The sequence below is a fragment of the Cetorhinus maximus genome, chromosome 28 (genome assembly GCF_964194155.1).
Source record: "Cetorhinus maximus chromosome 28, sCetMax3.hap1.1, whole genome shotgun sequence".
NCBI classification, from domain to species: Eukaryota; Metazoa; Chordata; class Chondrichthyes; order Lamniformes; family Cetorhinidae; genus Cetorhinus; species Cetorhinus maximus.
Window position 1 is genome coordinate 21,962,608 of NC_135906.1, and position 12,574 is coordinate 21,975,181.

At 43.7% G+C, this 12,574-nt stretch overlaps 1 protein-coding gene across 1 annotated transcript in view; it reads right to left on the reverse strand.

Moving 5' to 3' along the window:
- Positions 1-12,574, reverse strand: part of LOC144668910 (complement C3-like) — a 154,954-nt gene that overhangs the window by 40,895 nt on the left and 101,485 nt on the right. Inside the window, exons 25-28 of the mRNA XM_078531380.1 lie at positions 10,288-10,363; positions 5,979-6,138; positions 3,798-3,893; positions 2,656-2,806 (exon numbers count right to left, since the gene is read on the reverse strand). Of these exons, the coding sequence (XP_078387506.1) occupies positions 2,656-2,806; positions 3,798-3,893; positions 5,979-6,138; positions 10,288-10,363 (483 nt within the window). The remainder of the gene's footprint in view (positions 1-2,655; positions 2,807-3,797; positions 3,894-5,978; positions 6,139-10,287; positions 10,364-12,574) is intronic.

The following is a 12,574-nucleotide window of genomic DNA, read 5'->3' on the forward strand; positions in this document are numbered from 1 at the left end:
CAATAACCACATCCATCTTCCTTTGTGCTAGGTATGACTCCAACCAATGGACAGTTTTCCCCCTGATTCCCAATGACTCCAGTTTTGCTAGGGCTTCTTGATGCCACACTCAGTTAAATGCTGCCTTGATGTCAAGGGTAGTCACTCTCATGTCACCTCTGGAGTTCAGCTGTTTTGTCCATGTTTTAACCAAGACTGTAATGAGGTCAGAAGCTGAATGATCCTGGCAGAACCCCAAGTGGGCATCAGTGAAGAGGTTACTGGTAAGAAAGTGCCACTTGATAGCACTGTTGATGACCCCTTCATCATTTTATTGATGATTGACAGTAGACTAATGGAGAAGTAATTAGTCGGGTTGGATTTGTCCTGCTTTTTGTGTACAGGAAAACCTAGACAATTTTCTACATTGCTCGGTAGATGTTGGTGTTGTAGCTGTATTGGAACAGCTTGGCTAGGGACACGGCAAGTTCTGGAGCACAAGTCTTCAGCACTATTGCCGGAGTATTGTCAAGTCCCTTAGCCTTTGCACTATCCAGTGCCTTCAGCCATTTGTTGATATCACATGGAGTGAATTGAATTAGCTGAAGACTGGCATCTGTGATGCTGGAGACCTCCAGAGGATTATCCACTCAGCATTTCTGGCTGAAGATTATTGCAAATGCTTCTGCCTTATCTTGTGCACTGATGTGCTGGGCTCCCCCATCATTGAGGATGGGGATGTTTGTGGAGCCTCCTCCTCCAGTGAGCTGTTTAATTGTCCACCACCATTCACGACTGGATATGGCAGGACTGCAGAGCTTTGATCTGATCCATTGGTTCTGGGATCGCATCACTCTGTCTATCCCATGCTTCTTACGCTGTTTGGCATGCAAGTAATCCTGTGTTGTAGCTTCACCAGGTTGACACCTCATTTGTAGGTACATCTGGTGCTGCTCCTGGCATGTCCTCCTGTACTCTTCATTCAACCAGGTTTGAACCCCTGGCTTGGTTGTAATAGTAGAGTGGGGGATATGCTAGGCCATGAAATTACAGATTGTGAGTACAATCCTGCTACTGCTGATTGCCCACAGCACCTTATGGATGCCCAGTATTGAGTTGCTAGATCTGTTCAAAATCCATCCCATTTAGCATGGTGGTAGTGCCACACAACACAATGGAGAGTGTCCTCAAAGTGAAGACAGGACTTTGTCTCGACAAGGACTGTGCGATGATCATTTCTACTGAAGCTGTCATGGACAGATGAGTCTGTGGCAGGCAGCTTGGTGAGGATGAGGGCAAGTCTGTTTTTCCCTCTTGTTGATTCCCTCACCACCTGCTGCAGACACAGTTTAGCAGCTACGTCCTTTAGGAGTCAGCCAGCTTGGTCAGTAGCAATGCCACCAAGCCACTTTTGGTAATGGACATTGAAGTCCACCATCCAGAGTACATTCTGCAGCCTTGCCACCCTCAATGCTTTCTCCAAGTGGTATTCAACATGGAGGAGCACTGATTCATCAACTGAGCCAGCGGAGTTGTGTGTCGGGGGGTAGGTGAGGTACGTGAATCAGCAGGAGACTTCCTTTTCCACATTTAATCTGATGCCAGGAGACTTGGGCTCCGGAGTCAATGTTGACGACTCCCAGGGCAAGTCTCTCCTGACTGTATACCACTGTATATGAAGTAATGAGACCAGAAAAAAAATCAATGCTCCCCCTGTGAAAAGAATTCATTGGATTAATAAATATTCACTTTAAATTAAATTTTACTGATCTTTTTTCTGTTCTCCCTTGGCCCATACCCTTAAACACAAAAGTAACACAAAGAGTTTCTTCACTGAAATATTCTACCATCACATTCAAGATTTCTATTAAGCAATATTCCAAAATAATGAACAATGAAGGATAATTATTTTGCCTTCCCCCTCAGCACCCAAAGGTTGCCATTCCTGATTGGACCCACAACTGCCAAAATGTCATATTCCTTATCATTAACATAGCCCAACAAAGGGTTGCCCCTCTACCTTCTCCCAACCATCAGCAGGGAGGTTATACACAAGTGCAGGCCTCTTATGCCTGCAACAGCAAAAAGACTGAGGCTATTGGCTACTGACATCCTGGCGAGGCTCTAAAGAGACTTGCCACTTTGTCCTCAGCTCATGTCTCTCTGCTACTGCCTCCCAGTCTGAGCTCATCTGATGGGTGGAGGTCTAGGTACTGACTAAAGAATCATCTTTCATTGGGTGTCCTCTACTGGATGCCCTGCAAACAATGCTGCATGAATATGAAGCAGAAGGGGCTGAAACTAGTCTTCGGAAGTAGTGCCAAAAATGCTCACTGCAATCGGCTCTGAGTCAATGGAACAGACACTAGGCATGATGTAAAAAAGGCTGCTAATTTGTAATAAGCCCCTTTTCACACTGGTAACTTCAACAACTTCATCCCCTTAATGTTTAATTATTAATTAGATAACGAGAAATGGTCACTGTTTCAGGGGGGCAGTGAGTTCAGAATTTTCAAACCAGCTTAAGTTCTGACTTCAGGGTTCAAGGCAACCCATCTCAGCCTTAGTTTTTATTAACTGTAACTATTTCACTTACTTTGATATTCCCTAGATGCGCAGAAATGGACAGAATATCAGCAGGAAGATTCTGAAGACAGAGAGAAAATGCGCACTTACCTTGTGAAGTAAATCTCATCAGGATGTGCTGATTGTTTATTTGCATTAGTGATAGGGCATAGGTTGTTATTGCCACAGCATATGTTCTCTTTAAATTACCAATCTGATTATCCAGGTATTCTCCTGCTTTTCTGATACTGTTTTCAATACTCTGAAATTAATAAATCATAATTAAATAAAGAGATTTTAGAACGGCATTCCATCAAGTGTTACCAACTGGTGTATTGAGCAAGCATTCACAGTAGCACTATTTTTTAAATATGTAACATCAGTTCTATCCATTTTGCTGTTTCTCTGTGCTCAATAAAATGAGGCTGACAGGACATAACATTTTTTGCAGTGGAACATTTAAAGAAAATGGGTTATGTCTTTGTTAGCTATGTGGCCATGCCAAGTAAGGCAAATTTTAAAAAAACTCTTCAAAAATAATGTACAAACCATTTATGCTGAACAGTCTGCCATCACCAGGTATTACAGGAGTGCCCCTCCCGACCCCAAATTTAATGAACAGGGGCTGCTGTTCTTTGCACCCTGATCACTACCAATGAGCCAGCTTCCAGTTCCACCTCCATCCTAAGATCTATCCACAGCCACCAATCCCACTCCTTTTTCTGATCACCCCTCCAACCTCTGAACTCCTTACTGCCCCACCCACTTCCAGCCACTGCTATTTCTCCCCCACTCCATCCTCCCTACACTCTCTATCCTCCCCATGCCTTGCCTCTAATCTCTCTTTCAACCTCCAACATCCGCCATGCACTAGCCATGAGCATCCACCCCTGTACCCTTCAGCACAAAGATTTTTGCTCACAAAGTTGTTCAACAGGCAGGGTGGCAATGTTGCACAAGGGAATCAGGACATCTGGGACCCGAGTAAAAAGGGCAACATACAGGATCAGGTTTGGCAATGGTTCCTCTGGTCAGGTAGCCTGCTAGCAATTACTTCCAAGTTTACATGTTGAATAATTGCCAAATAGGCGAGGTCCCCTCTGCTGATTGATAGCAGTGGAACCTAGCAAGAGTCGGACCTTTCAGATGAGATAGGAGAATATTGGAGAGAACTTCAAGAAAATCATCTGAACCAAAATACTACATTGTAGCCTTGATGTATTACCTTACTCTAATAAATGGGACTTCCTTACCTCTATGTAAATTGAACAAATAGGTTTAGCCTCAAGCATTGCGATGAGTACAAATGCAGTCAGTGAGGTGTCACTTTCTGATCCTTGGACGCCTCCCTAAAGGAAACCAGCATACAAAAAAAGGATAAAACATTTCATTCAGGTACTTTCCCACATTATGGGCAGAATTTTGCTGTCGGCAAACAGGGGGCGGGGCCCACTCGCCGACACGTAAAATGATGCGGGATGATGCCAGGCGGAACCCCCGACGTCATCCCGCCCCATTTAAATTTTCAGGGAGGCGGGCCCGCAGCAAAATCAGCTGTGCACCCGCCAACCTGTCAACGGCCAATTGAAGCCATTGACAGGATCATTTAAACGATTAAAGGACCTGCCCATTGGCAGGCAGGCCAGGAGCCCCAGCAGCAAATAGAGAAAGCATGAAACCTCATCCGCAGGCGGAATGAGGTTTCATGCGGGGTGTTAAAAATTTTAATAAAGTTAATCTGTAAATTATGAGCATGTCCCATCTCATGTGACATTGTCACATGAGGGGGACACGTTAGGGAATTTTTTTTTCTCCTATTTTTAATATTGTTCAAAGTGGAAGCAATCTCCCTGAGGCTGCACTTAGCCTCAGGGAGATGTGTGCTCTTTCGTGCGCATGTGCGAAAGAGTGCACTCTCACTTTTAGGGAATCCCCCCCACCCGCACAGGGAGCGCATAGCGCTTCCTACCGGACGTCACGCTGGGCGGGCCTTAATTGGCCCCGCCCACGTAAAATGGCGGTGCGGCCCGCTTCTCTGGCAGGGATCGGCTCCCCACCTGCCGGAGATTGGGTCAGGCCCGCCCGCCCAACAGGCAGAAAATTCTGCCCTATGACTCAAAGCAAATAAAAGGAATAGTTAAACTGCTGCAGAAGGGCTTATGGTACAGTGGTAGCATCTCTACCTCTGGGCCAGATGCTCAGGTCCACTTCAGGATTTGATGGCCATGGAAGGTGCTTTCATTACATGGGCACATAGGTCAATTAGCTGCCTGATGGCAGGTGGTAAGAGCAGGAGAATTTCCTGGTCATCCATACTGCAGACGGCAAACCACTGCAGTACTTTGTCAAACGTAATTATGGACCAATCCAATGGAAGTCCATGGTTACCAGCATCCCCTTAAGGCATGTTCCCTGAAGGAGGAGTTAAATTGCTGATTTCATTTCTGGAGTTCCTTGTTTGGCAAAGATTTACAAAAACAAATCGAAGATCTGAAAAATCCCTAAGGGAAAATCGGGGCAAAAATATCCTATAATTAAGATCATAATTAAAAACTCATCTGAGGGAACAATCTAACAAATTTGGAACATCAGGAATGCAGTGTAAATCCAACTTAGATGTGAATTTTGCATATCAAACATTTTAAAACAAAAAGCCTTAACAGGAAAATTATACACTTGACATTTACCTACCTTGTTGGATTTTGAAAATAACAAGTTTCCCAACAAAGTGAGTTTTATATAGAGTCCCTATATATTTTTAAAATATTGTAGAATGGTTTATTATGTAGAGACATAGAATGGACACCAAGGAAGAGTGAAGGAAGGTGTAGATGGAATTTGGAGTTGGAAGAGGAATGCTATGCAAAGGGCTTTGAAAGCAGGAGGATTTAGGCATCTTGGTCCAGAGGACAATGACACAACATTTGAAAGAACAGTCACCAATGCCGAAGGGCTAAGGAGGGCAAAAGACAGAAGGATGAAAGCAGGTTCTAGGAGTTAAAGCGAGATCAGGCCCTGGAAGTATTTTAGGAAATGGGAAAGGATAAAGGAGAAGGTTAAAGGGAAACTTTGATAAAGATGTTCAAAATCTTGCAGATTTTCCAGTGGGAGAATCAGAGAGGACCCTGATTAAGAAAAATCACAATGAGGACATTTTAAAATGTAGCAAGTTGTGATCTGGAATACACTACGTGAAGGAGCGGTGGAAGTAGATTAAATAGTACCTAAAGAGAATTGGAGGAACACGTAAAGAGGAAAAACTTGGGGAAGAGCAGGGAGCTGAGACTAACTGGATATTTCCTTCAAAGAGCTGGCATAGGCATGATAGACACAATGTCCTCATTCTATTCTGTATCATTCTATGATTCAATTGTTTCATTTCTTCAACACAACCATCTCAAATAAAACTGAGTAAAAAGAAACATTTTGCATACAATCATCTCTCCATGAATTACGGGAGCATCTTCTTTGAAGTGACCATCAGGTTGCTGTTTATTTAATATCAGCCACTTTGCAGCACCACAGAGAATATTTGGTTCAATCGCGATCAAGCTATATGACATTGCAAACACTTTCACCACGTAAGCAGTCAACCTACAAGGGAAAGAAATGCATTGTAGACTCTTTTTTTAAAAATTGTGCAAGAAAACAGAAACATTTTCAACACTGCAGTAATTAATGATTCAATGTACACAGATGTTGAATGCTAAATAAATATAACTTGATCTAAATCAGTTTTTTTATGAAAATCATATTTTGGCACAAATTGAATGGTTATGGAACTCTCTCCCTAAACCCCTCACCTCTCTTCCTCACTCTCCTTTAAGATGCTCCATAAAACCTACCTCTTTGACCAAGCTTTTGGTCACCTGTCCTAATATCTCCTTATGTTACTTGGTATCAGGTTTTATTTGGTAATCACTCCTGTGAAGCACCTTGGGAGATTCCATTTCATTAAAGGTCTGAGAAAAAACAAGCTGTTGTTGGTTCATAGCAGAAAGACATGTCTCAGAAGAGAATCCTCCTCCATATTGCATGAGAGAGTGCAATGGATTTTGTGTATCCTATACTCCTAATAGTGCATAATTAAATTTTTGATACCAGTCTCATTGGCTGAAAGACAGCAGCAGGAACATAACAACTTGTATTTGTATGGCACTTTTAACTTAATAAAACAAGTGATAGACAGAGCTAAGCGATCCCACAACCAACGAATCAGATCTAAGCTCTGCAGTCCTGCCACATCCAGTTGTGAATGGTGGTGGACAATTAAGCAACTCGCTGGAGAAGGAGTTTACACAAATATCCCCATCCTCAATGATGGGGGAGCCCAACACATCAGTCCAAAAGATAAGGCTGAAGCATTTGCAACAATCTTTAGCCAGAAGTGCTGAGTGGATGATCCATCACTGCCTCCTCCAGAGATCCCCAGCATCAGAGAGATGCCAGTCTTCAGCCAGTTCGATTCACTCCACTTGATATTAAGAAACGGATGAAGGCACTGGATAGTGCAAAGGCTATGAGCCCTGATAATTTTTTTTTTATTCATTACAAGATGTGGGCTTCACTGGCTGGGCCAGCATATATTGCCCATCCCTAGTTGCCCTTGAGAAGGTGGTGGTGAGCTGCTTTCTTGAACTGCTGCAGTCCACGTGGTGTAGGTACACCCATAGTGCTGTTAGGAAGGGGGTTCCAGGACTTTGACCTAGTGACAGTAAAGGAACAGCAATATATTTCCAAGTCAGGATGGTAAGTGACTTGGGAGGACCTTCCAGGTGGTAGTGTTCCCATCTATCTGCTGCCCTTGTCCTTCTAGATGGTAGTGCTTGTGGGTTTGGAAGGTGCTGTCGAAAGAGCCTTGGTGAATTGCTGCAGTGCATCTTGTAGATAGTACAGACTGCTGCTATTGTGCGTTGGTGGTGGAAGGAGTGGATGCTTGTGGATATGGTGCCAATCAAGTGGGCTGCTTTGTCCTGGACGGTGTCAAGCTTCTTGAGTGTTGTGGAAACAGGCACTCATCCAGGTAAGTGGGGAGTATTCCATCACACTCCTGACTTGTGCCTTGTGGACAGTGGACAGGTTTTGGGGAGTCTGGAGGTGAGTTACTTGTCTGACGATTCCTGGCCTCTGACCTCTCGTAGCCACAGTGTTTATATGGCTAGTCCAGTTCAGTTTCTGCTCAATGGTAACCCCCAGGATGTGGATAGTGGGGGATTCAGTGATGATAAGGCTACTGAATATCAAGGTTCCAGCAATAGTGCTGAAGACTTGTGCTCCAGAACTTGCTGTGCCCATAGCCAATCTGTTCCAATGCAGCTACAGCACTGGCATCTACCTGGCTATGTGGAAAATTACCCAGGTATATCCTGTACACAAAAAGCAAGACAAATCCAACTCAGCCAATTACCCCATCAGTCTACTCTCGATCATCAGTAAAGTAATGGAAGGAGTCATCAATAATGCTATTAAGTGGTACTTGCTTAGCAATAACCTGCTCACTGATGCCCAGTTTGGGTTCCGCTACAGCCACTCAACTCCTGACCTCATTGCAGCTTTGGTTCAAACATGGATAAAAGAGCTGAACTCCTGAGGTGAGGTGAAAGTGATTGCCCTTAACGTCAAGGCAGCATTTGACTGAATGGGGCATCAAGGAGCCCTAGCAAAACTGGAGTCAATAGGAATCAGCGGGAAAACTCTCCACTGGTTGGAGTCATACCTAGCACAAAGGAAGATGGATGTGGTTATTGAAAGTCAATCAGCTTAGTTCCAGGGCATCACTGCAGGAGTTCCTCAAGCTAGTGTCTTCGGCCCAACCATCTTCAGCTGCTTCATCAATGACCTTCCTTCCATCATAAGGTCAGAAGTGGGGATGTTCGTTGATGATTGCACAATGTTCAGCATCATTCTTAACTCCTCAGATACTGAAACAGTCCATGTCCAAATGCAGCAAGACCTGGACAATATCAAAGTGGCAAGTAACATTTGCACCACACAAGTGCCAACCAGTGACCATCTCCAGCAAGAGAGAATCTAACCATCGCCCCTGGACGTTCAATGGCATTACCATCATTGAATCCCCCATATCAACATCCTGGGGTTCACCATTGACCAAAATTGACCAAAAACTGAACTGGACTAATCATATAAATGTTATGGCTACAAGAGCAGGTCAGAGGCTAGGAATCCTGTGATGAGTGACTGACCTCCTCACTCCCCAAAGCCAGTCCACCATCTACAAGGCACAAGTCAGGAGTGTGAGGGAATACTCTCCACTTGCCTGGATGAATGCAGCTCCCACAACACTCAAGAAGCTTTATACTGTCCAGGACAAAGAAGCCCGCTTGATTGGCACCACATGCACAAACATTCACTCCCTCCACCGCTGACACACAGCAGCAGCAATGTGTACCATCTGCAAGATGCACTGCAACAATTCACCAAGGCTCCTTGGACAGCACCTTCCAGACCCACAAGCACTTCCATTTAGAAGGACAAGGGCTACAGATAGATGGGAACACTACACCTGGAAGTTCTCCTCCAAGTCACTCGTCATCCTGACCTCGAAATACATCACTGTTCCTTCATTGTCACTGGATCAAAATCCTGAAACTCCCTCCCTAACAGCACTGTGGGTGTACCTACACCACATGGACTGCAGCAGTTCAAGAAGGCAACTCACCACCGCTTTCTCAAGGGCAACTAGGGATGGGCAATAAATGCTGGCCCAGCCAGCGAAGCCCATAACCAGTGAATGATTTTTTTTTAAATCCCAAGACATTTCACAGAAGCAAGATTGTTGTGGCAGAGCTGATGGTAAATGCTGAGTTTTTCAAATCCCAGAGGGAAGCTTGAGACAACTACCACAACTAATTTTGCAATTTGTATGTTTCAAGATGCAGGCTTTGAATTCAGTAGTAATAAGACCACCAAGTCTTATAGGTTTTTACAAAACTAGATTAAACATTTATTAACAAGAAAAATGATTTTTAAGCACATACATATGTTTACAAATTACTATTATAATAACTTCTAAATCCCCTGATTAATCTAACTCCCAGTTACACTTTCATTAAGGTAACTAAGACACATAGGTTTTAAAAGACCCAGGCAAAGAAACATGATAGATACCCTGAACAATCCAATTCAAAGTGAGTTTTCGTAACTTCAGTTCATTCTAGATAGCAGCTTGAGGCATAGATGCTGAAGGCTTTTCAAACTTCTTAGATCTTAAAATGCCTTCCCTTACACACAGCCTTTGCTACTTTATATTTTCCCCATTGAATGCAAATTCCCATTGTTTCACTATGCCTTTGGGCTTTACCTTTCTAATAATAAAAATCTCTCATAGTACCAAGTTTACCAGTAATCTTTGGGAAAAATAAACACACTGTTTCTTTACTCCCCCTGGCTAGGTGTAATATTTCACTCTCTTTTGAAAACAATCTAGTTTAGTGTATTTAAAAGTGCAAATACCCTTTTACACCTTACATTCTAAACTCCCCCATGTTTACCTACTTAATATTTCAAACCAAGCTTATCTTCTAATACATCAAAGCCTTCAGACCAGCTGCCTTTAATCCAATTAACACACACATAGACACATATAGACACAGATACCACTATTTTACAATAAATTCCAATAATATTATAATGTCTCCCTGACAAGGTTCTACGAGCTATGTCAAAACAAGGTTACCAGAAGGAGAAAGAAAAAAGAAAACATTTAATTCAATTATAACATACCATGTGCTAGCAGGTCGACTTACGAATGCTGCATAAGAGCCATCCTCTTTTCGATATCCCAATTGCTGAGCATAGCCTGAATGGAAAACAAATTAAATTTAAAAAAGCAAAAATCTAAACGCTGGAAATCTGAAACAAAAATCACAAAAAACTGGGAAAAACAGTAATCCAGTCACAGAATATAGAATCAGAGAAAATAGAAAAAAAAAAATCTGAACACTGAAAGCCTGTAGAAAATACTAACAATCAAAGCCAATCCCAAACAGAGAAAAGAAGAGCACGATCAAGATCATTGAATGGTTCCTAGATCCATTTCCTCTTCACACAATCTCCAAACCTGCATACTTTGATGCTCCGAGTTCACTCCATGAGTCGATTTCATCCAATCACAGAGCTTCAGACTGCAACTTTGGAATTGTATGTTCTTATCTCCCTGTTGTCAGGTTACGACAAGGACATGTCTCTCCTCTGCTATGCCTTTGTAACCTGAATTCCCTCTATGTCAATTCTCATGTGCATTCTGCTGGTGTCCCCTTCCAAAGCCCATATCATCTCGTTCTTTTTTTCCTCTTTACACCTCTAAGATCCTTCTCTCCTGCTACCCAGTAGTGTCACCTTTCACCACTTTCACCCACTTCAGGCACTTTGCTCTCCAATCCCTATCCAACCATAACAACGTTCCTTTAGCTTCTTAATTTCCTTCAACTATCCCCATCTAAAGCTCACATTGCACAAGCAAAGGCCTACTCTCTGTACCCCTCTTCGCAATCCCCATAAGATTCTACGAAACACCATTGATGACTTCGTATGAAAAACAATTCCCAATGCCCTATTTTGGTAAACTTGTGTCCAATGCACTCACTGAGAATAACCTTGCCAAACATTGCCATCCAGCTGTGCTGCCTGAGGGCTCTGTCAGCAGATCGACAGGTGCCCACACTGCATTTCCTCCCATCAGCTACATGTATTCACATGCAAGGCTGTTGCCATCGCTGTTTCATTTGAGATTGCATTGACATTCTGCCTTTGATAGAAGTTGGCTCATGAGGCATATTCCCCATGCTTTCCATCATCTGCGCCATTCAAACTAGCATGGTGGCAATGTGACCGTATCATTGTACCACCCTCGATCTGTTCCACTGCTTCTACAGCACCTCCTAGCACCTCAGCTTATTCCATCTTGCATCTCCTCTAAAATCCTTGTTGGCTACCATCTCCAAAATCTCACCCTGAGTTTCCTCCCTGAGATATTATCTTTTCTCTCCTTACACATACTTTGCACTGTGTGACTAATCGGCAGGAATAATGGACTGAATTTTCATCCTCGCAGGTAGCGGGATTTGGGAAAACTCCTGGCTTCGCACACCCACCCTGGGAAAAATGGCTCCTGAGGCATGATCTTCATTGCTGGGAGGCAGGTGCTGGCTGAAGTCGGGCCAGTCAACCCCAGAAATGCTTCAGAGGCAGGATCAATTTAGGAGGTGGGCTTTTCATGACTCAGGCCCTATATGAAGGGTCACCCTGGAAGTTACTCAGTGATAGGAAAGGAGTTGTGAAGGTATCATAAGATTGCATGGACAGACTTCATTTCATTGCCATATGAATAAAAGTTTTCAATGTTGGCCAACTGTTTATACTTGCTGTAAGAAATGGCCTATTAGGAGTCTTCCATAGAAGAGCTCGATCTTGTCTCAGGGGGTTAGCTGCATGAGCTCCAAAAATGAGAGACTGGCCTATCTCATGGAGTGTCACATACAGCATCACTCCCAGTGGATGCAAGAGCAGTGTGAATTCCTGCAAAGAGTACAAGATTCACTCAGTAGCCTGTTGCAGTCCATTCAGAGTCTGAGCGCTGTCCTGCATGGAATACACGAGCTGTGTACCCATAACAGGGCATTTTCACTGGTGGCACAATGGAAACTGGAATGGATGACTGCTGTGCCCCAACAGCCCAACACCATCCAACCCTTCAGAAAGCCAACACAGGGCTGAGGAGGTTGCATAGGAGAATGAGTTCTGTGCACTCACCTATGGCTTTCTTGGCCCCTCCACCAGAGCCCTCATCTGTAGTACATGCTCCAGCGGCCATGGCTGCCTCTGCCAAATTGCAGTCTCAGGTAGGTCCCCAAGGAGTACCTGTAAGAAGAAGCTGGCCACGATGCTTCTCAATGCCTTACAAACAGAGAGGTGAGCAGTCTGCCTCCACCTCTTCCAAGGCATCACAAAGGCATGTTTGAGCTCAAATGCACCACAGTGTTTCGATCACTGATGGGTTCATATGTGGTGT